We start from the raw sequence: 22,938 nt of genomic DNA, 5'->3' as shown, positions 1-22,938 counted from the left end.
ATAATAATGGTCAATCTTGTCCTAAAACAGAAGTTATAATTACAACCATATTACAACCATATTGAAATCATATTACAACCATAATACAACCATATTACAACATATTACAATTATATTACAACCATATTACAATCATATTACAACCCTATTACAACCATATTGAAACCATATTACAATCATATTAATCATATTACAATAATATTACAACCATAATACAACCATATTAAAACCATAACAAATATATATAAACTATATTACAACATATTACAATTATATTACAACCATATTACAATCATATTACAACCCTATTACAACCATATTGAAACCATATTACAATCGTATTAATCATATTACAATAATATTACAACCATATTACAAACATATTAAAACCACATTACATCCATTTTAAAACCATATTGAAACCATATTAAAACAGCATTGAAACCATATTGAAACCATATTAAAACCACATGATTTGACACATGGTCTGTTTTTCCCATTGTTTTCACACCTCGTCTCCAGAGGAGACCAGAGGAGAGAAAAGGAGTCACCTCATCTTCCTCTGCTGCATACAGTAGTCGATTTAAACCTGCACTGCTGTTGTCTGGTTAGGACCATAATGATGTGCTAATGAGAAGCTCCTTCTGTTTGTCTGTGGATGTGGGGCTAGTATAGGGAATAGGGTCAGGGTTAGTATAGGGATAGGGTTAGTACAGGGATAGGGTTAGTACAGGGATAGGGTTAGTACAGGGATAGGGTCAGGGTTAGTACAGGGATAGGGTTAGTACAGGGATAGGGTTAGTACAGGGATAGGGTTAGGGTTAGTACAGGGTTAGTACAGGGTCAGGGTTAGTACAGGGTTAGGGTCAGGGTTAGGACAGGGATAGGGTTAGTACAGGGTTAGGGTTAGTACAGGGTTAGTACAGGGTTAGGGTTAGTACAGGGTTAGGGTTAGTACAGGGATAGGGTTAGTACAGGGTTAGGGTTAGTACAGGGTTAGGGTTAGTACAGGGTTAGGGTTAGTACAGGGTTAGGGTTAGTACAGGGATAGGGTTAGGGTTAGTACAGGGTTAGTACAGGGTCAGGGTTAGTACAGGGTTAGGGTCAGGGTTAGGACAGGGATAGGGTTAGTACAGGGTTAGGGTTAGTACAGGGTTAGTACAGGGTCAGGGTTAGTACAGGGTTAGGGTCAGGGTTAGGACAGGGATAGGGTTAGTACAGGGTTAGGGTTAGTACAGGGTTAGTACAGGGTTAGGGTTAGTACAGGGTTAGGGTTAGTACAGGGTTAGTGTTAGTACAGGGTCAGGGTTAGTACCGGGTTAGGGTTAGTACAGGGTTAGTACAGGGTTAGGGTTAGTACCGGGTCAGGGTTAGGGTTAGGGTTAGTACAGGGTTAGGGTTAGTACAGGGTTAGTACCGGGTTAGGGTTAGTACAGGTTTAGGGTTAGTACCGGGTCAGGGTTAGTACCGGGTCAGGGTTAGTACAGGGTTAGGGTTAGTACAGGGATAGGGTTAGTACAGGGTTAGGGTTAATACATGGTTAGGATTAGTACAGGGTTAGGGTTAGTACAGGGATAGGGTTAGTACAGGGATAGGGTTAGTACAGGGATAGGGTTAGTACAGGGTTACGGATAGTACAGGGTTAGGGTTAGTACAGGGTTAGGGCTAGTACAGGGATAGGGTTAGTACAGGGTTACGGATAGTACCGGGTTAGGGTTAGTACAGGGTTAGGGCTAGTACAGGGATAGGGTTAGTACAGGGTTACGGATAGTACCGGGATAGGGTTAGTACAGGGTTAGGGTTAGTACAGGGATAGGGTTAGTACCGGGATAGGGTTAGTACCGGGATAGGGTTAGTACAGGGTTACGGATAGTACCGGGATAGGGTTAGTACAGGGTTAGGGTTAGTACAGGGATAGGGTTAATACAGGGTTACGGATAGTACCGGGATAGGGTTAGTACAGGGTTAGGGTTAGTACAGGGATAGGGTTAATACAGGGTTACGGATAGTACCGGGATAGGGTTAGTACAGGGTTAGGGTTAGTACAGGGATAGGGTTAGTACAGGGATAGGGTTAGTACCGGGATAGGGTTAGTACCGGGTTAAGGTTAGTACGGCCTGGTCCCAGATGGATAGACAGACAGCTACATATGCTTCCTTGTCCCTGTGTTTTTGCTCAATGTTCAAAGTCCCCAAGCCAAGCTGTTGCAAGTCAAGGAGTCATTTGTGTGCATACTATGCCATGCATTTACTAACTAACTACCCCACCAACACTCACCCACACACACACTGAGACACACACACACTGAGACACACACACACTGAGACACACACACATCTGCATGCATGCATGCACGTGCACACACGTGCACACACACACACACACCAGACACAGTCACAACACAATGGCAGACTAGTCACAACGCACACTTTAGTTGTTATCAGTGTAAAGATGTGGGTAGAACGGCCAGAGAGGATGTGTTGACAACAGTTTCTCCCTTCACCGCCTCTCTCATTCCTTTTCCCACTAACACGTCTTCAAAAATACAGCTAGTATTTGCAGTGAGATGACAGAGATAAAGGTGGCTGATAAAAACATGTTTTGATGAGTACCTCACCATGGGTCAAGTCTGAGAGGGAGGTTAGACACAGATTAAAAGGTCACACACAAACACACACACATACACACACACACTCAGTCCTCCAGCGTGTATGGGGGATAAAAGCAGAGGAAAAGTACATGTAATTTCATCATCAAATCTCTCAGACAGAGGAGGATGAAGAGGAGAGATGGAGGATGAAGAGGAGAGATGGGGGATGGAGAGGAGAGATGGGGGATGGAGAGGAGAGATGGAGGATGGAGAAGAGAGATGGGGGATGAAGAGGAGAGATGGAGAGATAAAGAGGAGAGATGGAGGATGGAGGACGGAGAAGAGAGATAGGGGGATGGAGAGGAGAGATGGAGGATGGAGAAGAGAGATGGGGGATGAAGGGGAGAGATGGAGAGATAAAGAGGAGAGATGGAGGATGAAGAGGAGAGATGGGGGGATGAAGAGGAGAGATGGAGAGATAAAGAGGAGAGATGGAGGATGAAGAGGAGAGATGGGGGGATGGAGAGGAGAGATGGGGGATGGAGAGGAGAGATGGAGGATGAAGAGGAGAGACGGAGGATGGAGAGGAGAGATGGGGGATGGAGAGGAGAGATGGGGGATGGAGAGGAGAGACGGAGGATGGAGAGGAGAGATGGGGGATGGAGAGGAGAGATGGGGGATGGAGAGGAGAGATGGGGGATGGAGAGGGGAGATGGGGGATGGAGAGGAGAGATGGGGGATGGAGAGGAGAGATGGGGGATGGAGAGGAGAGATGGGGGATGGAGAGGAGAGATGGAGAGATAAAGAGGAGAGATGGAGGATGGAGAGGAGAGATGGGGGGATGAGAAGTCAATAAAACCTCATCCTCTGTCTCTCTTGTTGTCCTGCACCACTTGAGACTGAGACTCATAACATAAACACAACACATCAAAAAGAGTGAACCTCTGTTATCTTCTCAGTACCAGACCACAACTAACTTAGGGTCTTCTCAGTACCAGACCACTACTAACTTAGGGTCTTCTCAGTACCAGACCACTACTAACTTAGGGTCTTCTCAGTACCAGACCACTACTAACTTAGGGTCTTCTCAGTACCAAACCACTACTAACTTAGGGTCTTCTCAGTACCAGACTACTACTAACTTAGGGTCTTCTCAGTACCAGACTACTACTAACTTAGGGTCTCCTCAGTACCAAACCACTACTAACTTAGGGTCTTCTCAGTACCAGACCACAACTAACTTAGGGTCTTCTCAGTACCAGACCACTACTAACTTAGGGTCTTCTCAGTACCAGACCACAACTAACTTAGGGTCTTCTCAGTACCAGACCACTACTAACTTAGGGTCTTCTCAGTACCAGACCACTACTAACTTAGGGTCTTCTCAGTACCAGACCACTACTAACTTAGGGTCTTCTCAGTACCAGACCACTACTAACTTAGGGTCTTCTCAGTACCAGACCACTACTAACTTAGGGTCTTCTCAGTACCAGACCACTACTAACTTAGGGTCTTCTCAGTACCAGACCACTACTAACTTAGGGTCTTCTCAGTACCAGACCACTACTAACTTAGGGTCTTCAATGCAAATCTGCCCTTAAAATCAACATATAGTATTGTCTATCTCAAGTTAGTAGAAAAACATTTAATTGGACCTTTTCAAATAAAGTGTTACCATGGAAACATATCCAATATGCTCCACAGGTCCTTCATACACACTGCAGACTGCAGTCTTGTATAACAGATCAACATGGGAAGGATATATGACAAGGGCTCTACAGAGGTCAGCTGTTCTCTCTCATTCACTGGTCTGGCTAAGAGATTTCAAAAGAGAAAGTCCAGCTGTATTCCAGCAGAGCAGAACATTAGATCCGTCCACACGGGAGACATGGGATGTCTCCCAAACCGCAACAGCGTCTCTGCTTCCTAAAGAGGCTGAAGAAATGTGGCATGCCGCCCCGGGTCTTCTCCAAATACTAACGCTGCACCATCAAGAGCGTCTTGACCTGCATCACTGCCTGGTACGGGATATTACTCCGCCCACGACCCGAGGCCCTCTAGCGGGTGGTAGAGACGGCCCAGTACATCACTAGGGCTGTGTTCCCAGCCATCCAGGACACGTACTTGAAACAGTGCCTGAGGAACGCCCGCAGCATCATCAAGGACCCCACACACCCCAGCCACAAGCTGTTCTTTACATTGCCATCGGGCAGCCGCTATCGGAGCATGAGGTCTGATACCAACAGGCTCAGAGACAGTTTCTATCTAGAAGCCATCAGACTGATGAACACTTGAACTGGACTGACCACCTGCACTGACTCTCTGCACTTTAGCACACATCTGCTGCTACCAGACTCTTATTATACTGCTACATGTATACACTTGTGTATGTGTATGTGTGTCCGTGCTTGTGTGTGTCCGTGCGTGTGTGTGTGTCACTGCATGTGTGTGTGTGTGTGTGTTCAAAGCCAGTGGTTACACTCAAGCCAGCAGACAGACAAGTGTTGCCTGTCATGTACCCGTCCCAGTAAATGTCCTTGTCTCTCCGTTTCAGAAATCACCAGAGAGAAGCCTGCTGTATTTGTCAGGCTGATCTAGCTGCTGGAGGACACCAGATCAATCAAACGGCATGTTTTCCATTCCTCACCTTTGTTCTTGGGCGTCACATTTATTGAGCCAGGGACATCATTCACAGAACTGCTCTGGCAGGGGAAGATGGATGATTACATTTGTGGCTGACAGTTTGGGAGATGGAGAACGCAGCAGGGTTCCCAGGTAGAAGAAGAATAGGTTTAGGTGTAGATTAGTACACACACACATGGAGACAGGGAGGGAGGGAGGCAGAAAGGGAGGGAGACAGGGAGACAGTGAGGGAGGGAGACAGGGAGGCAGGGAGGCAGTGAGGAGGTAGTAAGGCAGGGAGGGAGATAGGGAGGCAGTGAGGCAGGGAGGGAGAAAGGAAGGCAGTGAGGAGGCAGTAAGGCAGGGAGGGAGATAGAGAGAAAGGGAGGCAGTGAGGTAGGGAGGGAGACAGGGAGGCAGTGAGGTAGGGAGGGAGATAGGGAGGGAGACAGGGAGGCAGTGAAGAGGCAGTGAGACAGGGAGGCAGTGAGGAAGGGAGGGAGACAGGGAGGCAGTGAGGCAGGGAGGCAGTGAAGAGGCAGTGAGACAGTGAGGAAGGGAGGGAGACAGGGAGGCAGTGAAGAGGCAGTGAGACAGGGAGGCAGTGAGGAAGGGAGGGGGACAGGGAGGCAGTGAAGAGGCAGTGCCTATTTAACAAGGCAAGTCAGTTAAGAACAAATTCTTATTTTACAATGACGGCCTACCCCGGCCAAACCCTTCCCTAACCTGGACAACGCTTCTCTCTCTCTCTCTCTCTCTCAGAAACCCACTGTTGATTGTGATGAGGTAATGCTCCAGCCAGGTTGTGTGACCATATGTGACTGTCTGACCACAGCTTCCCCTGCTCTGTTTGATCCTCTGTGAGCACCGTAGGAGGTGCAGAGGTAGAGTGGCCTCTCCATGCTGTTGACCAGACTGGGCATGTGGCAGAGCATCTGTCCCTATAAGGTGACGATATCGAGGGACTGCCCTGAACTCGCTGGGAGCTAGTTAGTCCCTCGCGTTATTCGGTCAGTTACTATCAGTTCAACAGTCAGTTACTGTCAGTTCAACAGTCAGTTACTGTCAGTTCAACAGTCAGTTACTGTCAGTTCAACGGTCAGTTACTCTCAGTTCGTCAGTCAGTTACAGTCAGTCAGTCAGTTACTGTCAGTTCGTCAGTCAGTTACTGTCAGTCAGTCGGTCAGTTACTATCAGTTAATCAGTCAGTTACTATCAGTTCGTCGGTCAGTTACAGTCAGTCAGTCAGTCAGTTACTATCAGTTCAACAGTCAGTTACTATCAGTTCGTCGGTCAGTTACTATCAGTTCGTCGGTCAGTTACTATCAGTTCGTCGGTCAGTTACTATCAGTTCGTCGGTCAGTTACTGTCAGTTCGTCAGTCAGTTACTATCAGTTTGTCGGTCAGTTACTATCAGTTCGTCGGTCAGTTACTGTCAGTCAGTCAGTCAGTCAGTTACTATCAGTTCATCAGTCAGTTACTGTCAGTTCATCAGTCAGTTACTGTCAGTTCATCGGTCAGTTACTGTCAGTCAGTCAGTCAGTTACTGTCAGTCAGTCGGTCAGTTAATATCAGTTAATCAGTCAGTTACTATCAGTTCGTCGGTCAGTGGCGGTTTGGTGGCTACTTTCTTTTTTTCAGAAAAACACTTTCCCATTTCTCTGGAAAACAGGGGTCAAAGAGAGCCTAGATAAACAGCTGAAACACACCTACAACTATCCCAGTGACTCTGCCAGGTCCTCCTGGAGAAGAAGACTGGGATGGTTTTCTCTAGAGAGGAAGACATGCCAGGCTGGTGGGACAAAAGACAAACATCCAACAAACATTCACACCTCAGTCATGAATCGTCTAGGGCTGGTGAGGATAGCAGGGTCAGCCAGACAGGAATTGTGTTAAAATGTTAGAATGTGTGACAATAACAGAGGGGGGTGGGTGGAGGGTGGACAGTTGAATTAGTCGGGTAAAGGACTATTAATCATGTAACAGGAAAGATGCAGAATAGTGGCAGAAGTCTGGTGGTATGAGATTCACACCAGTGTATTATTGGAAACAACGGATAGAGTGTAAAGAGAGAGAGACAGAGCGAGAGAAATAGAGACAAAGACAGAGCCAGAGAGAGGCACAGAGAGAGAGAGTCACAGAGAGAGAGAGAGAGAGAGAGAGAGAGAGAGAGAGAGAGAGAGAGAGAGAGCAAGAGAGAGAGAGAGAGAGAGAGAGAGAGAGAGAGAGAGAGAGAGAGAGAGAGAGAGAGAGAGAGAGAGAGAGAGAGAGAGAGAGAGAGAGAGAGAGAGAGAGAGAGAGAGAGAGAGAGAGAGAGAGAGAGTGAGAGAGAGATTGAACCAATTGTCATTGAACCAATTGCACTTTATGGCAGCGAGGTGTGGGGTCCACTTGCAAAACAAGATTTCATCAAATGGGACAAACATCCCATTGAAACCCTGCATGCAGAGTTCTGTAAGATTCTCCTACATGTCCAGAGGAAAACTACAAACAATGCATGCAGGGCAGAATTAGGCAAATATCCACTAATAATAAAAACTCAAAAAAGAGCAATTAAGTTTTGGAAACATCTAAAATACAGTGACCCTCTCATATCACTACCAAGCCCTGCAATGCCAAGAGCTGAGCAAAGAAAAGAGTCCCCTCATCCAGCTGGTCCTGGGGCTGAGTTCACAAACCTGTTCTACTAACACACTGAAGCCTCAGGACCAGAACATCCAATCAATCAGGATAAACCAAATTACAACACAGTCAAAACAAAACTATATTGCTTATTGGGAAACACAAGCACAAGCACAGAGCAAAATGCAGTGCTATCTGGCCCTAAATCGACAGTACACCGTGGCTAAATATTTGACCATGGTTACTGATCAAAACTTTAGAAAAACCTTGACAAAGTACAGGCTCAGTGAGCACAGCCTTGCCATTGAGAAGGGTAGACACAGGAAAACCTGGCTCCCTGTAGAGGAAAGGCTGTGCAACCACTGCACAATAGCAGAACCTGAGACGGAGCTGCATTTCCTGACAAAATGTCAAAAATATAAAACAATTAGAGAGTGTCATTTCCCCAAATTTGAAACTCTTATTCAAGGTTTCAAAGACCTCTCTGATGAGGATAGGCTACCCGTCCTGTTGGGGGAGGACGCAGAGAGCTGTGGGTTGGCAGCGCACTACATTGCTGCCTGCCATAAGTTGAGGGACAGTGTCTGACAGACCAATCAACCTGCACATGTCCTTTACTGTATGTTTATTGTTATTGTTGAATGTATGGTTATTTTGACCCTTGGTTATTGTTGTTACTGTTGTCCCGTTGACAATTTTGATTCTCATTTTTACATTGTAAACAAGCTTTGGCAATATGTACATTGTTACGTCATGCCAATAAAGCAAATTGAATTGAATTGAATTGAGAGAGAGAGAGAGAGAGAGAGAGAGAGAGAGAGAGAGAGAGAGAGAGAGAGAGAGAGAGAGAGAGAGAGAGAGAGAGAGAGAGAGAGAGAGAGAGAGAGAGAGAGAGAGAGAGAGAGAGAGAGAGAGAGAGAGAGAGAGAGAGAGAGAGAGAGAGAGAGAGAGAATGAGGAGTGTGACAGGGAGATAGAGACTGAAGGAGTGTGACAAGGAGATAGAGACTGAAGGAGTGTGACAAGGAGATAGAGACTGAATGAGTGTGGCAGGGAGATAGAGACTGAAGGAGTGTGGCAGGGAGATAGAGACTGAAGGAGTGTGACAAGGAGATAGAGACTGAAGGAGTGTGACAAGGAGATAGAGACTGAAGGAGTGTGACAAGGAGATAGAGACTGAAGGAGTGTGACAAGGAGATAGAAACTGAAGGAGTGTGACAAGGAGATAGAGACTGAAGGAGTGTGACAGGGAGATAGAGACTGAAGGAGTGTGACAGGGAGATAGAGACTGAAGGAGTGTGACAGGGAGATAGAGACTGAAGGAGTGTGACAAGGAGATAGAGACTGAAGGAGTGTGACAAGGAGATAGAGACTGAAGGAGTGTGGCAGGGAGATAGAGACTGAAGGAGTGTGACAAGGAGATAGAGACTGAAGGAGAGTGACAAGGAGATAGAGACTGAAGGAGTGTGACAAGGAGATAGAGACTGAAGGAGTGTGACAAGGAGATAGAGACTGAAGGAGTGTGGCAGGGAGATAGAGACTGAAGGAGTGTGACAAGGAGATAGAGACTGAAGGAGTGTGACAGGGAGATAGAGACTGAAGGAGTGTGACAGGGAGATAGAGACTGAAGGAGTGTGACAGGGAGATAGAGACTGAAGGAGTGTGACAGGGAGATAGAGACTGAATGAGTGTGACAGGGAGATAGAGACTGAAGGAGTGTGACAGGGAGATAGAGACTGACGGAGTGTGACAGGGAGAGAGACTGAAGGAGTGTGGCAGGGAGATAGAGACTGAAGGAGTGTGACAAGGAGATAGAGACTGAAGGAGTGTGACAGGGAGATAGAGACTGAAGGAGTGTGACAGGGAGATAGAGACTGAAGGAGTGTGACAGGGAGATAGAGACTGAAGGAGTGTGACAGGAAGATAGAGACTGAAGGAGTGTGACAGGGAGATAGAGACTGAAGGAGTGTGACAGGGAGATAGAGACTGACGGAGTGTGACAGGGAGAGAGACTGAAGGAGTGTGAGAGGATATGTGAGTGAGACAGAAGGATGGAGAGAGGGAGGCCTATAAAGAGAGAGATTAACAGAAGCCCTCTCTTTCACTGCTGTGCTCTACCTAACACACAGTAACACTGACACACTTTCAGCCTACTGTGCTAGGAGCGCTCTCCTCCCTGCTCTCTTTCCCTCATCTCCCTCCATCCCCCTGTCTCCCTCGTTCCTTATCTCCCTGAGGTACCTCTGTATAATATCTGAACCCATCCACTCCTCTGAGCAGTGTGAGTAGTAGCACGTTTCTCTATCACTCTCTCTTCTCTCAGTAAGATGCCTGGTGCTGATGCTCAGAAAACTCCAGGTGATTTTGGGTCTGGATTAAAGGTGCTGGGGTACTACCTGGTACTGGATAAACTGTAAATACACACACACACCACGCACGCACGCACGCACGCACGCACGCACGCACGCACGCACGCACGCACGCACGCACACACGCACGCACACACACACACACACACACACACACACACACACACACACACACACACACACACACACACACACACACACACACACACACACACACACACACACACACACACACACACACACACACACACACACACACACACACACACAGCATCCTCTAATAAAAGTCAATATTGTCATTCTAGCTATCAGCACCAGAATTCCTCCAGTCCTACATTTTTACTCTTCATCTGAGAACAGTGGAGAGGGACTTCACTGTCATTTTTCAGACAGATGCTGCCCGTTTCCTGGGTCGTACTGTAGCCTAGAGATGCCCCAAAGGACACACCGTGGGCCCTGGCCTGCCTGAGTTTGACAAGGCTAATCTTCCTGTTACCCGACGAGGCAGACAAAAGAGACATTCTCGTCCCAATTAAAGCACAGGAGCGTTTAGTAAAATAGCTTAATGAGCTCGCCGATCAGCGCAGCGTGAAAATAGTCATTAGCAACAGCTTTTAGGTAGCGGGGCTAGTCTAGTGTCTGCCGCACACTCACACAGAGAGAGATAGAGAGAGAGACAGAGGGAGGGAGAGAGAGAAAGAGAGAGTGAGAGAGAAACAGAGAGAGAGAGAGAGAAATAGAGTGAGCAAGAGAGACAGAGAGAGGCATCTTCCCTAATATTTGGAACAAAGGATTGATAACCCCAATCCACAACAGTGGAGACAAATTTGACCCCATTAACAACCATGGGATATGCGTCAACAGCAATCTTGGGAAAATCCTCTGCATTAACAGCTGACCTGTACATTTCCTCAGTGAAAACAATGTAGTGAGCAAATGTCAAATTGGCTTTTTACCAAATTACCGTTCGACAGACCACGTATTCACCCTGCACACCCTAATTGACAAACAAACAAACCAAAACAAAGGCTAAGTCTTCTCATGTTTTGTTGACTTCAAAAAAGGGTCTGCTATACAAATGAATGGAAAGTGGTGTTTGGGGAAAAACGTAGGACATTATAAAATCCATGTGCACAAACAACAAGTGTGCGTTTAACATTTCTTTCCACAGGGCCGTGGATTGAGACAGGGATGCAGCTTAAGCCCCACCCTCTTCAACATATATATCAATGAATTGGCGAGGGCACTAGAACAGTCTGCAACACCCAGCATCATCCTACTAGAATCTGAAGTCAAATGTCTACTGTTTACTGATGATCTGGTGCTTCTGTCCCCTGTAGGAGGGCCTACAGCAGCACCTAGATCTTCTGCACAGAGTCTGTCAGACCTGGGCCCTGACAGTAAATCTCAGTAAGACAAAAATAATGTTGTTACAAAAAAGGTCCAGTCGCCAGGACCACAAATACAAATTCCATCTAGACACCGTTGCCCTAGAACACACAAAAAACTATACATACCTCGGCCTTAACATCAGCAACACAGGTATCTTCAACAAAGCTGTAAATGATCTGAGAAACAAGGCAAGAAGGGCCTTCTATGCCATCAAAAGGAACAGAAAATTTGACATACCAATTAGGATCTGGCTAAAAATACTTGAATCAGTTATAGAACGCATTGCCCTTTATGGTTGTGAGGTCTGGGGTCCGCTCACCAACCAAGAATTCACAAAATGGGCCAAAAAACAAATTGAGACTCTACATGCAGAATTCTTTAAAAAAGATCCTCTGTGTACAACGTAAAACACCAAATAATGCATGCAGAGCAGAATTAGGCCAATACCCGCTCATGATCAAAATCCAGAAAAGAGACGTTAAATTCTACAACCACCTAAAAGGAAGCAATTCCCAAACCTTCCATAACAAAGCCATCATCTACAGAGAGATTAACCTGGAGAAGAGCCCTGAGCAAGCTGGTCTTGGGGATCTGTTCACAAACACAAACAGACCCCACATAGCCCCAGGACAGGCACACAATTAGACCCAACCAAATCATGAGAAAACTAAATAATAATTAATTGACACATTGGAAAGAATTAACAAAAAACTGAGCAAACTAGAATGCTACTTGGCCCTAAATAGAGAGCACACAGTGGCAGAATACCTGAACACTGTGACTGACCCAAACTTAAGGGAAGCTTTGACTACAGTGCCTTGCAAAAATATTCATCCCCTTTCCATTTTTCCTATTTTGTTGCATTACAACCAGTAATTTATAATGATTTTTTATTTGGATTTCATGTAATGGACATACACAAAATAGTCCAAATTGGTGAAGTGAAATTAGAAAAAATTCTAAGAAATAAAAACTGAAAAGTGGTGCGTGCAGAGATGTATTCACCCCCTTTGCTATGGAGCGCCCAAATTAGATCTGGTGCAACCAATTACCTTTAGAAGTCACATAATTAGTTAAATAAAGTCCACCTGTGTGCAATCAGTGTCACATGATCTGTAACATGATCTCAGTATATATACACCTGTTCTGAAAGGCCCCAGAGTCTGCAACACCACTAAGCAAGGGGCACCACCAAGCAAGCGGCACTATGAAGGTCAAGGAGCTCTCCAAACAGGTCAGGGACTCACGGACCAGGCATGGAGGGCATTAACCAGAGAGGCAACAAAGAGACCAAAGATAACCCTGGAGGAGCTGCAAAGCTCCACAGCGGAGATTGGAGTATCTGTCCATAGAACCACTTTAAGCAGTACACTCCACAGAGCTGGGCTTTACGGAAGAGTGGCCAGAAAAAAAGCCATTGCTTAAAGAAAAAAATAAGCAAACACGTTTGGTGTTTGCCAAAAGGCATGTGGGAGACTCCCCAAACATGTGGAAGAAGGTACTCTAAAATGGAACTTTCTGGCCATCAAGGAAAACGCTATGTCTGGCACAAACCCAACACCTCTCATCACCCCGAGAACACCATGTTTTCATCGGCAGGGACTGGGAAACTGGTCAGAATTGAAGGAATGATGGATGGCGCTAAATACAGGGAAATTCTTGACGGAAACCTGTTTCAGTCTTCCAGAGATTTGAGACTGGGACGAAGGTTCACCTTCCAGCAGGACAATGACCCTAAGCATACTGCTAAAGCAACACTCAAGTGGTTTAAGGGGAAACATTTAAATGTCTTGGAATGGCCTAGTCAAAGCCCAGACCTCAATGCATTTGAGAATTTGTGGTATGACTTAAAGATTGCTGTCCACAAGCGGAACCCATCCAACTTGAAGGAGCTGAAGCAGTTTTGCCTTGAAGAATGGGCAAAAATCCCAGTGGCTAGATGTGCCAAGCTTATAGAGACATACCCCAAGAGACTTGCAGCTGTAATTGCTGTAAAAGGTGGCTCTACAAAGTATTGACTTTGGGGGGGGTAAATAGTTATGCACGCTCAAGATTTCAGTTGTTTTGTCTTATTTCTTGTTTGTTTCACAATAACAAATATTTTGCATTTTCCAGGTTGTAAGGCAACAAAATAGTAAAAATGCCAAGGGGGGTGAATACTTTCGCAAGCCAATGTATGTACAAAATCAGTGAGCAGAGACTTGCTGTTGATAAAGGTCGCCGTATGCATGACCCGGCTCTCAAGAGAAGAAAGGCTATGTGCACACCGCTCACAAAACGAGGTAGAAACTGAGCTCCTTTTATTTTTTAAATTATATTTAACCTCTATTTAACTAGGCAAGTCAGTTAAGAACAAATTCTGATTTACAATGACGGCCTCCCAGTCTCTTCCTAACCTCCTGACAAATGCATGACCATATTAGAGACACATATTTGCCTCAGATTACACAGACCCACAAAGAATTCTGGGAAAGAGTAGGTTTGGACACCTGGTAACCCAAGGTTACTCTTTCTATCAATTAGTGGTTTTGTCTCATGTGCTGTTCTGGGTCTCTGCTGACACAAGCAGAAATGAAAACTGAACGAGGAGGGTGGAGCCAAATGCTTCCTCAGGCATATAGTTGTGGCAGACTGTATCTAACTTAGAGGACAGAAACACTGGATAACTGCTACTCAACTGATATTCAGCGCCACACCGCAATAACATTCACACCCTGGTGGTTCCTTCCGTTCCTATTTCATCAACCCATCGAGAGCTTGGAACTATACAGTTCTATAAGGTTATAACGATTCTAACAGAATTGACTCTACAGTTCCCAACTTTCATTGGTTTGAATGAAGTCAATTATTTTTTATCTTGAATTCTTTTGAACTTCACAGCGTGCGTTGGGGTATTTAGAGTACTGTATAAGTAGAGAACATTGAACAGAACAAGACTAGGTCAATAACTCCATTTTGTAAAAAATGGCGATCGAACCGTAGCCGTAGTTCCAAACTCTTGACATTCCATTCAAGCACAATCAAAGAAATGAATCACTAAATTGATAATTTCCCATTAAAACAATGAACCAGATGTAAAAACAATACAAGCCATGAGACATGTTGTTGTTGTTGTGATTACACAAAAGGAAAGAGGTTCAACTCTTAATCCCCCAACACCCATTAGTGGTGTCTGAAAGAGACTCTGTTTGATTATAAAGGTTTTATAACTGAAAGAGAAACCACACTGCCACAAACAACACAAACATCACACTGCCACAAACAGGCAGCGATATTTCATATGTTGTGCTTTGATGTACTCAGTATCCCATCCTCCCGTGGAAACAGCATGCAGGGAAAGATGAGTTGCAGTGAGAGCATCATGAACCCCTCTGAAGCCAGCAGAGGACAATTACGGAACTTGTTCCTTACATCTTCTGCTGAGGAGAAATAACTAACTGTCCCTTCTGTGTCTCTTCTCTCTCTCTCTCTCCATTCTCTATTCTCTCTCTCCCTTCTGTGTCTCTCTCTTCTCTCTCTCCCTTCTCTATTCTCTCTCTCCCTTCTCTCTTCTCTCTCCCTTCTCTCTCTCCCTTCTCTATTCTCTCTCTCTTCTCTCTCCCTTCTCTCTTCTCTCTCCCTTTTCTCTTTGAAGAGAATACTGCATATTCTGCCTGCCTGACTAACTGTCTCCCTGCTTAGAAGAAATGGTCTCATTTTCTCTCTCCTTTGCTTGCCTTCTAATCTAAAAGTATCATCTCTCTCTTTCTCTTTCTCTCTCCTTCTTTTCTGAAAACACCCTCACATGTTCCCACCAAATCGCAAAGATAGGAATCATTCCTATCTTCTAGTGTGAAAAACATTTCACATCTACCAGTGTCAAGTCTCTCTTACCTGTGCAATCTCATACAGCAGCTTGTAGTGTTCCTCCCGTTTCTGTAAAGTGCACAAATTGCAGCCCATTCTAGTTGTCGTGGAGAGGACAGGCGGAGGCGGTGCGCGGTGGGTCCCCCAGGGTAGATAGGCGGAGGATCACACAGGGGGCTCTGCCTGAAAACCCAGCTCCGTTTTTCATCAGGGTATCCTTAGAAAGACACGCTTCTCTCACCCTCACACACACAGCGGTACCACAGTACACACACACTCCGATACACCAATACTAACGTCCTAGCTCCAGGATCCAGCAAAGTGTGTTGTGTTGGGAGTCCTCTCAGAGTGTGTGTGTTGTGTGTGTTATGTGTGTGTTGCGTTTGTCAATAGAAGAAGCAATCAGCTCCTCTCTCTCTCTTGCTCTCTCTCTCCTTTTTCTCTTCTTTATTTCTCTCTCTCTCTCTTTCACACACTCTCTCTCATTCCCCCTCGTCTCCCTCTCTCTCTCCTCTCTCTCTCTGTCACTATGAGCACACATTCATACACACGCTGGGCTTGTAGAGACACACCCCTCTCTCTGTCAGGCTTGCTGCACATCACTACACCTACTGTGGTTCATGAATAATAATCAAGCTCATTGGCTGTTCTGTTAGGGGGAGGAGTAAGGGGAGGATTCTCAGATCTGATACAATACTGAGCTGGTACTGTGAGTGGGGAGGGGGGGTCTCTGGGTGTGTGTGTGTGTGTTTACTTGCATATACAGTATAGTACATCTAAATAAAGCCATGAAAAGTCTCAACCTCCTTTATTGGACATTCAATGTATTTTACACACTTGAACTGTTACAAAACACAATACATTGACATCTAGATTTCGAACACGGATCAATCTAATTCTAATTCAATCAGATAGCCTTTTCAAAGTGGAAGGTGATAGAAGAGAAGTGGCATTTCGTGAAGTGAAATAGATTTCCAGTCGGCCAGTGATTGTAACTAAACAGATCCTCTCAGAGCTGGTAGACAAGGGCACCCTGATTGACACAGGAAGAGACACAGACGGAGGGTATTGATTGGATCAAATTAGCTTCCACTCCAACTGCCCTCGTACTGCAGGAGGGAGGGAGGGAGGGAGGGAGGGAGGGAGGGAGGGAGGGAGGGAGGGAGGGATAAAGAGAAAGTGAGGAGAGAGAGAGAGAGAGAGATAGAGAGAAAGTGGGGGGAGAGAGAGAGAGAGAGAGAGAGAGAGAGAGAGAGAGAGAGTGAAAGAGAAAGTGAGGAGAGAGATAGATAGATAGATATAGAGAGAAACTGGGGGGAGAGAGAGAGAGAGAGACCGAGTGGAGTGATAGAGACTAATCCGATGTTCAGTTATACCCCCCAGTCTGGAGAGAGACCAAACATCTGTTTTCACACCATGTTCAGTAAAGGCAGCAGCATCACAGTGACTTTTAAAATGCCCCAGTCCCACCCTTATCCCCCAGGGTGGACGCAGTCAAGGGCATCAGGTCACAGGACAGCTCCTATACAGATAACACTGTCCCCATCCGGTGAGGTCACCAACTGACTGACCAACTGAAGGTGACTCCTCACTCCTCTCGGGTAACATCACTCTCACTAACTAACGACCTTCAGGGCCAGTTTCCTGGACACAGATTAAGCCTATCTCTGACCATAAAGCCAATTTCAATGAAGATTATCCATTGAGCATGCTTTTTAGTCTGGGACGACAGGCTTCATCTGTGTCCGGGAAACTGGCCTCTAGGGTCCACCCCTCCTAGTTTGTTCTATCTGAATGGCACTGAATGGGATACACATGGGACAGGACAGATGCCTGGGCGAGAGTAAATCAAATCAATCAAATAGTATTTGCCACATGTTTCGTAAACAACAGGTGTAGGCTAACAGTGAAAAGCTTACTTACGGGCCTTCCCAACAATGCAGAGGAAAAAAAACAATTATAATAAATATAGTAACCCGAGGATCCACAATGAGTAACGATAACTTGGCTATATACACAGGGCACAATGAGTAACGATAACTTGGCTACATACACAGGACACAATGAGTAACGATAACTTGGCTATATACACAGGACACAATGAGTAACGATAACTTGGCTACATACACAGGGCACAATGAGTAACGATAACTTGGCTACATACACAGGACACAATGAGTAACGATAACTTGGCTATATACACAGGGCACAATGAGTAACGATAACTTGGCTATATACACAGGGCACAATGAGTAACGATAACTTGGCTATATACACAGGGCACAATGAGTAACGATAACTTGGCTACATACACAGGGCACAATGAGTAACGATAACTTGGCTACATACACAGGGCACAATGAGTAACGATAACTTGGCTACATACACAGGGCACAATGAGTAACGATAACTTGGCTATATACACAGGACACAATGAGTAACGATAACTTGGCTACAGACACAGGGCACAATGAGTAACGATAACTTGGCTATATACACAGGACACAATGAGTAACGATAACTTGGCTACATACACAGGGCACAATGAGTAACGATAACTTGGCTACATACACAGGGCACAATGAGTAACGATAACTTGGCTACATACACATGGCACAATGAGTAACGATAACTTGGCTACATACACAGGGCACAATGAGTAACGATAACTTGGCTATATACACAGGGCACAATGAGTAACGATAACTTGGCTACATACACAGGGCACAATGAGTAACGATAACTTGGCTACATACACATGGCACAATGAGTAACGATAACTTGGCTACATACACAGGGCACAATGAGTAACGATAACTTGGCTATATACACAGGGCACAATGAGTAACGATAACTTGGCTATATACACAGGGCACAATGAGTAACGATAACTTGGCTATATACACAGGGCACAATGAGTAACGATAACTTGGCTATATACACAGGGCACCAGTACTGAGATGATGTGCTGGCAGCCAGAGGTTGAAAAAGTATTCAATGGTCATACTTGAGTAAAAGTAAAGATACCTTAAAAGAAAACAACTCAAGTAAAAGTGAAAGTAACCCACTAAAATACTACGGCAGGAAGCCTAGCGGTTAGAGCGTTAAGATCCAATCCCCGAGCTGACAAGATAAAATACTACGGCAGGTAGCCTAGCGGTTAGAGCGTTAAGATCCAATCCCCGAGCTGACAAGGTAAAATACTACGGCAGGTAGCCTAGCGGTTAGAGCGTTAAGATCCAATCCCCGAGCTGACAAGGTAAAATACTACGGCAGGTAGCCTAGCGGTTAGAGCGTTACGATCGAATCCCCGAGCCGACAAGGTAAAAATCTGTCGTTCTGCCCCTGAACAAGGCAGTTAACCCACTGTTCCTAGGCCGTCATTGAAAATGAGAATTTGTTCTTAATAACTGACTTGCCTAGTTAAATAAAGGTACACTTTTTTTTTAAATAAAAACTTGAGTATAAGTCTAAAAGTATCTGGTTTTAAATGTACTTAAGGTGGGAAAAGTACTCAATCGTCATACTGGAGTAAAAGTAAATGCTATGCATCAAATTCCTTTATAGTAAGCAACCAGACGGCACAATTTCCTTATTATTATTATTATTTGACAGCTAGGGGCACATTCCAACACTCAGACATCATTTACAAACAAAGCATTTGTGTTTAGTGAGTCTGTCAGATCAGAGGCAGTAGGGATGACCAGGGACGTTCTCTGTTTAGTGAGTCTGTCAGATCAGAGGCAGTAGTGATGACCAGGGACGTTCTCTTGATAAGTGTGTGAATTGGACCATTTTCCTGTACTGGTAAGCATTCAGAATGTAACGACTACTTTTGGGTGTCAGGGAAAATGAATGGAGTAAAATTTACATTATTTTCTTTAGGAATGTAGTGAAGAAAAAGTAAAAGTTGTCAAAATTATAAATAGTAAAGTACAGATACCCCAAAAAACAACTTAAGTAGTACTTTAAATAAAGTATTTTTCTTAAGTACTTTACACCACTGTGTGCTGGGGTACGAGGTAATTCACTTACCTATGTACAGCTATGTACAGTACTGGACTTCCTGACGGGCCGCCCCCAGGTGGTGAGGGTAGGTAACAACATCTCCACCCCGCTGATCCTCAACACTGGGGCACCACAAGGGTGCGTTCTGAGCCCTCTCCTGTACTCCCTGTTCACCCACGACTGCGTGGCCATGCACGCCTCCAACTCAATCATCAAGTTTGCGGACGACACTACAGTGGTAGGCTTGATTACCAACAACGACGAGACGGCCTACAGGGAGGAGGTGAGGGCCCTCGGAGTGTGGTGTCAGGAAAATAACCTCACACTCAACGTCAACAAAACAAAGGAGATGATTGTGGACTTCAGGAAACAGCAGAGGGAGCACCCCCCCTATCCACATCGACGGGACAGTAGTGGAGAGTGTAGTAAGTTTTAAATTCCTCGGCTTACACATCACGGACAAACTGAATTGGTCCACCAACACAGACAGCGTTGTGAAGAAGGCGCAGCAGCGCCTCTTCAACCTCAGGAGGCTGAAGAAATTCGGCTTGTCACCAAAAGCACTCACAAACTTCTACAGATGCACAATCGAGAGCATCCTGTCGGGCTGTATCACCGCCTGGTACGGCAACTGCTCCGCCCACAACCGTAAGGCTCTCCAGAGGGTAGTGAGGTCTGCACAACGCATCACCGGGGGCAAACTACCTGCCCTCCAGGACACCTACACCACCCGATGTCACAGGAAGGCCATAAAGATCATCAAGGACAACAACCACACGAGCCACTGCCTGTTCACCCCGCTATCTTCCAGAAGGCGAGGTCAGTACAGGTGCATCAAAGCAGGGACCGAGAGACTGAAAAACAGCTTCTATCAAGGCCATCAGACTGTTTAACAGCCACCACTAACATTTAGTGGCTGCTGCCAACATACTGACTCAACTCCAGCCACTTTAATAATGGGAATTGATGGAAATGTATGTAAAAATGTATCACTAGCCACTTTAAACAATGCCACTTAATATAATATATAATATTATATATAATATAATATAATGTTTACATACCCTACATTACTCATCTCATATGTATATGTATATGCTGTACTCTATATCATCTACTGCATCTTGCCATCTTTATGTAATACATGTATCACTAGCCACTTTAAACTATGCCACTTTATGTTTATATACCCTACATTACTCATCTCATATGTATATACTGTACTCTATACCATCTACTGCATCTTGCCTATGCCGTTCTGTACCATCACTCATTCATATATCTTCATATATATATTCTTTATCCCTTTACACTTGTGTGTATAAGGTAGTAGTTGTGGAATGTTAGGTTAGATTACTCGTTGGTTATTACTGCATTGTCAGAACTAGAAGAACAAGCATTTCGCTACACTCGCATTAACATCTGCTAACCATGTGTATGTGACAAATAACATTTGATTGATTGATTGATTGATTACCAGTCAAAAGTTTGGACACACCTACATTGTAGAATAATAGTGAAGACATCAAAACTATGAAATAACACATATGGAATCATGTAGTAACCAAAAAGTGTTCAATTAATAAAAATATATTTTATATTTTAGATCCTTCAAAGTAGCCACCCTTTGCCTTGATGACAGCTTTGCACACTCTTGGCATTCTCTCAACCAGCTTCATAAGGTAGTCACCTGGAATGCATTTCAATTAACTTGTGTGCCTTGTTAAAAGTTAATTTGTGGAATTTATTTCCTTCTTAATGCTTTCGAGCCAATCAGTTGTGTTGTGACAAGATAGGGGTGGTATACAGAAGATAGCCCTATTTGTTAAAAGACCAAGTCCCTATTATGTCAAGAACAGCTCAAATAAACAAAGACAAACAACAGTCTAACATTATTTTAAGACATGAAGGTCAGTCAATGCGGAACATTTCAAGAACTTTTAAAGTTTCTTCAAGTTCAGTTGCAAAAACCATCAAGCACTATGATGAAACTGGCTCTCATGAGAACCACCACAGGAAAGGAAGACCCAGAGGTACCTCTGCTGCAGAGGATAAATTCATTAGTTACCACCCTCAGAAATTGCAGACCAAATAAATGCTTCAGAGAGTTCAAGTAACAGACACGTCTCAACATCAACTGTTCAGAGGAGACTGCGTGAATCAGGTCTTCATGGTCAAATTGCTGCAAAGAAACCACTACTAAACGACACCAATAATAAGAAGAGACTTGCTTGTGCCAAAAAACACGAGCAATGGACATTAGACTGGTGGAAATCTGTCCTTTGGTCTGATGAGTCCAAATTTGAGATTTTTGGTTCCAACCACTGTATCTTTGTGTTACGGCTGTCCTCGCTGACAGAAGGTGTGGACCAAAACGCAGAGTGGTTAGTGTTCATTCTTTTAATGAAAGTCAACAAAACACTTCAAAATACAAAAACAACCAACGTGACAAAACCGAAACCGTACTGTGTGGCAACAAAACCTCCACAGGAACAAACACCCACAAAACACAAGTGAAACCCAGGCTGCCTAAGTATGATTCTCAATCAGGGACAACGATTGACAGCTGTCTCTGATTGAGAATCATACCAGGCCGAACACAAAATCCCAACATAGAAAATCAAACCTAGACCAACCCACCCAACTCACGCCCTGACCAACTAAAACAAATACAAGACATAGGAAAACAGGTCAGGAACGTGACACTTTGTGAGACGCAGAGTAGGTGAACGGATGATCTCTGCATGTGTGGTTCCCACCATGAAGCATGGAGGAGGAGGTGTAATGGTGTGGGGGTGCTTTGCTGGTGACACTGTCTGTGATTTATTTAAGTTCAAGGCACACTTAACCAGCATGGCTACCACAACATTCTGCAGCGATACACCATCCCATCTGGTTTGCGCTTAGTGGGATTATCATTTGTTTTTCAACAGGATAATGACCCAACACACCTCCAGGCTGTATAAGGGCTATTTGACCAAGAAGGAGAGTGATGGAGTGCTGCTTCAGATGACCTGGCCTCCACAATCACCCGATCTCAACCCAAATGAGATGGTTTGGGATGAGTTGGACCTCAGAGTGAAGAAAAAGCAGCCAACAAGTGCTCAGAATATGTGGGAACTCATTCAAGACTGTTGGAAAAGCATTCCAGGTGAAGCTGGTTGAGAGAATGCTAAGAGTGTGCAAAGCTGTCATCATGTCATTTACAAAATAGCCCCCAACACTCTTCTCAGCAAACTGGATGTCGTCTATCACAGTGCCATCTGTTTTATCACAAAAGCCCCATATACTACCCACCACTGCGACCTGTACGCTCTCGTTGGCTGGTCCTCACTACATATCCGTCGCCAAACCCACTGGCTCCAGGTCATCTATAAGTCTTTGCTAGGTAAAGCCCCGCCTTATCTCAACTCAACCTGAACTTACTCTAACCTGTCTCTAACCTGTACCTACTCTAACCTGTAACCTGTACCTACAGGTTAGATTAGGT

At 44.9% G+C, this 22,938-nt stretch overlaps 1 protein-coding gene across 2 annotated transcripts in view; it reads right to left on the bottom strand.

Moving 5' to 3' along the window:
• pdzrn4 (PDZ domain containing ring finger 4) overlaps positions 1–15,985 on the bottom strand; it is an 81,005-nt gene extending 65,020 nt beyond the window's left edge. For both annotated transcript variants that reach the window (XM_071331920.1, XM_071331921.1), the window contains exon 1: positions 15,468–15,985. In XM_071331920.1, the coding sequence (XP_071188021.1) occupies positions 15,468–15,536 (69 nt within the window). In that variant the 5' untranslated portion in view covers positions 15,537–15,985. The remainder of the gene's footprint in view (positions 1–15,467) is intronic.
• Between the last annotated feature and the right edge of the window lie 6,953 nt (positions 15,986–22,938).

The sequence above is a fragment of the Salvelinus alpinus genome, chromosome 11, assembly GCF_045679555.1.
Source record: "Salvelinus alpinus chromosome 11, SLU_Salpinus.1, whole genome shotgun sequence".
NCBI lineage: Eukaryota > Metazoa > Chordata > Actinopteri > Salmoniformes > Salmonidae > Salvelinus > Salvelinus alpinus.
Note: the sequence above shows the minus strand (reverse complement) of the source record. Positions and strands in the feature narration are given on the sequence as shown.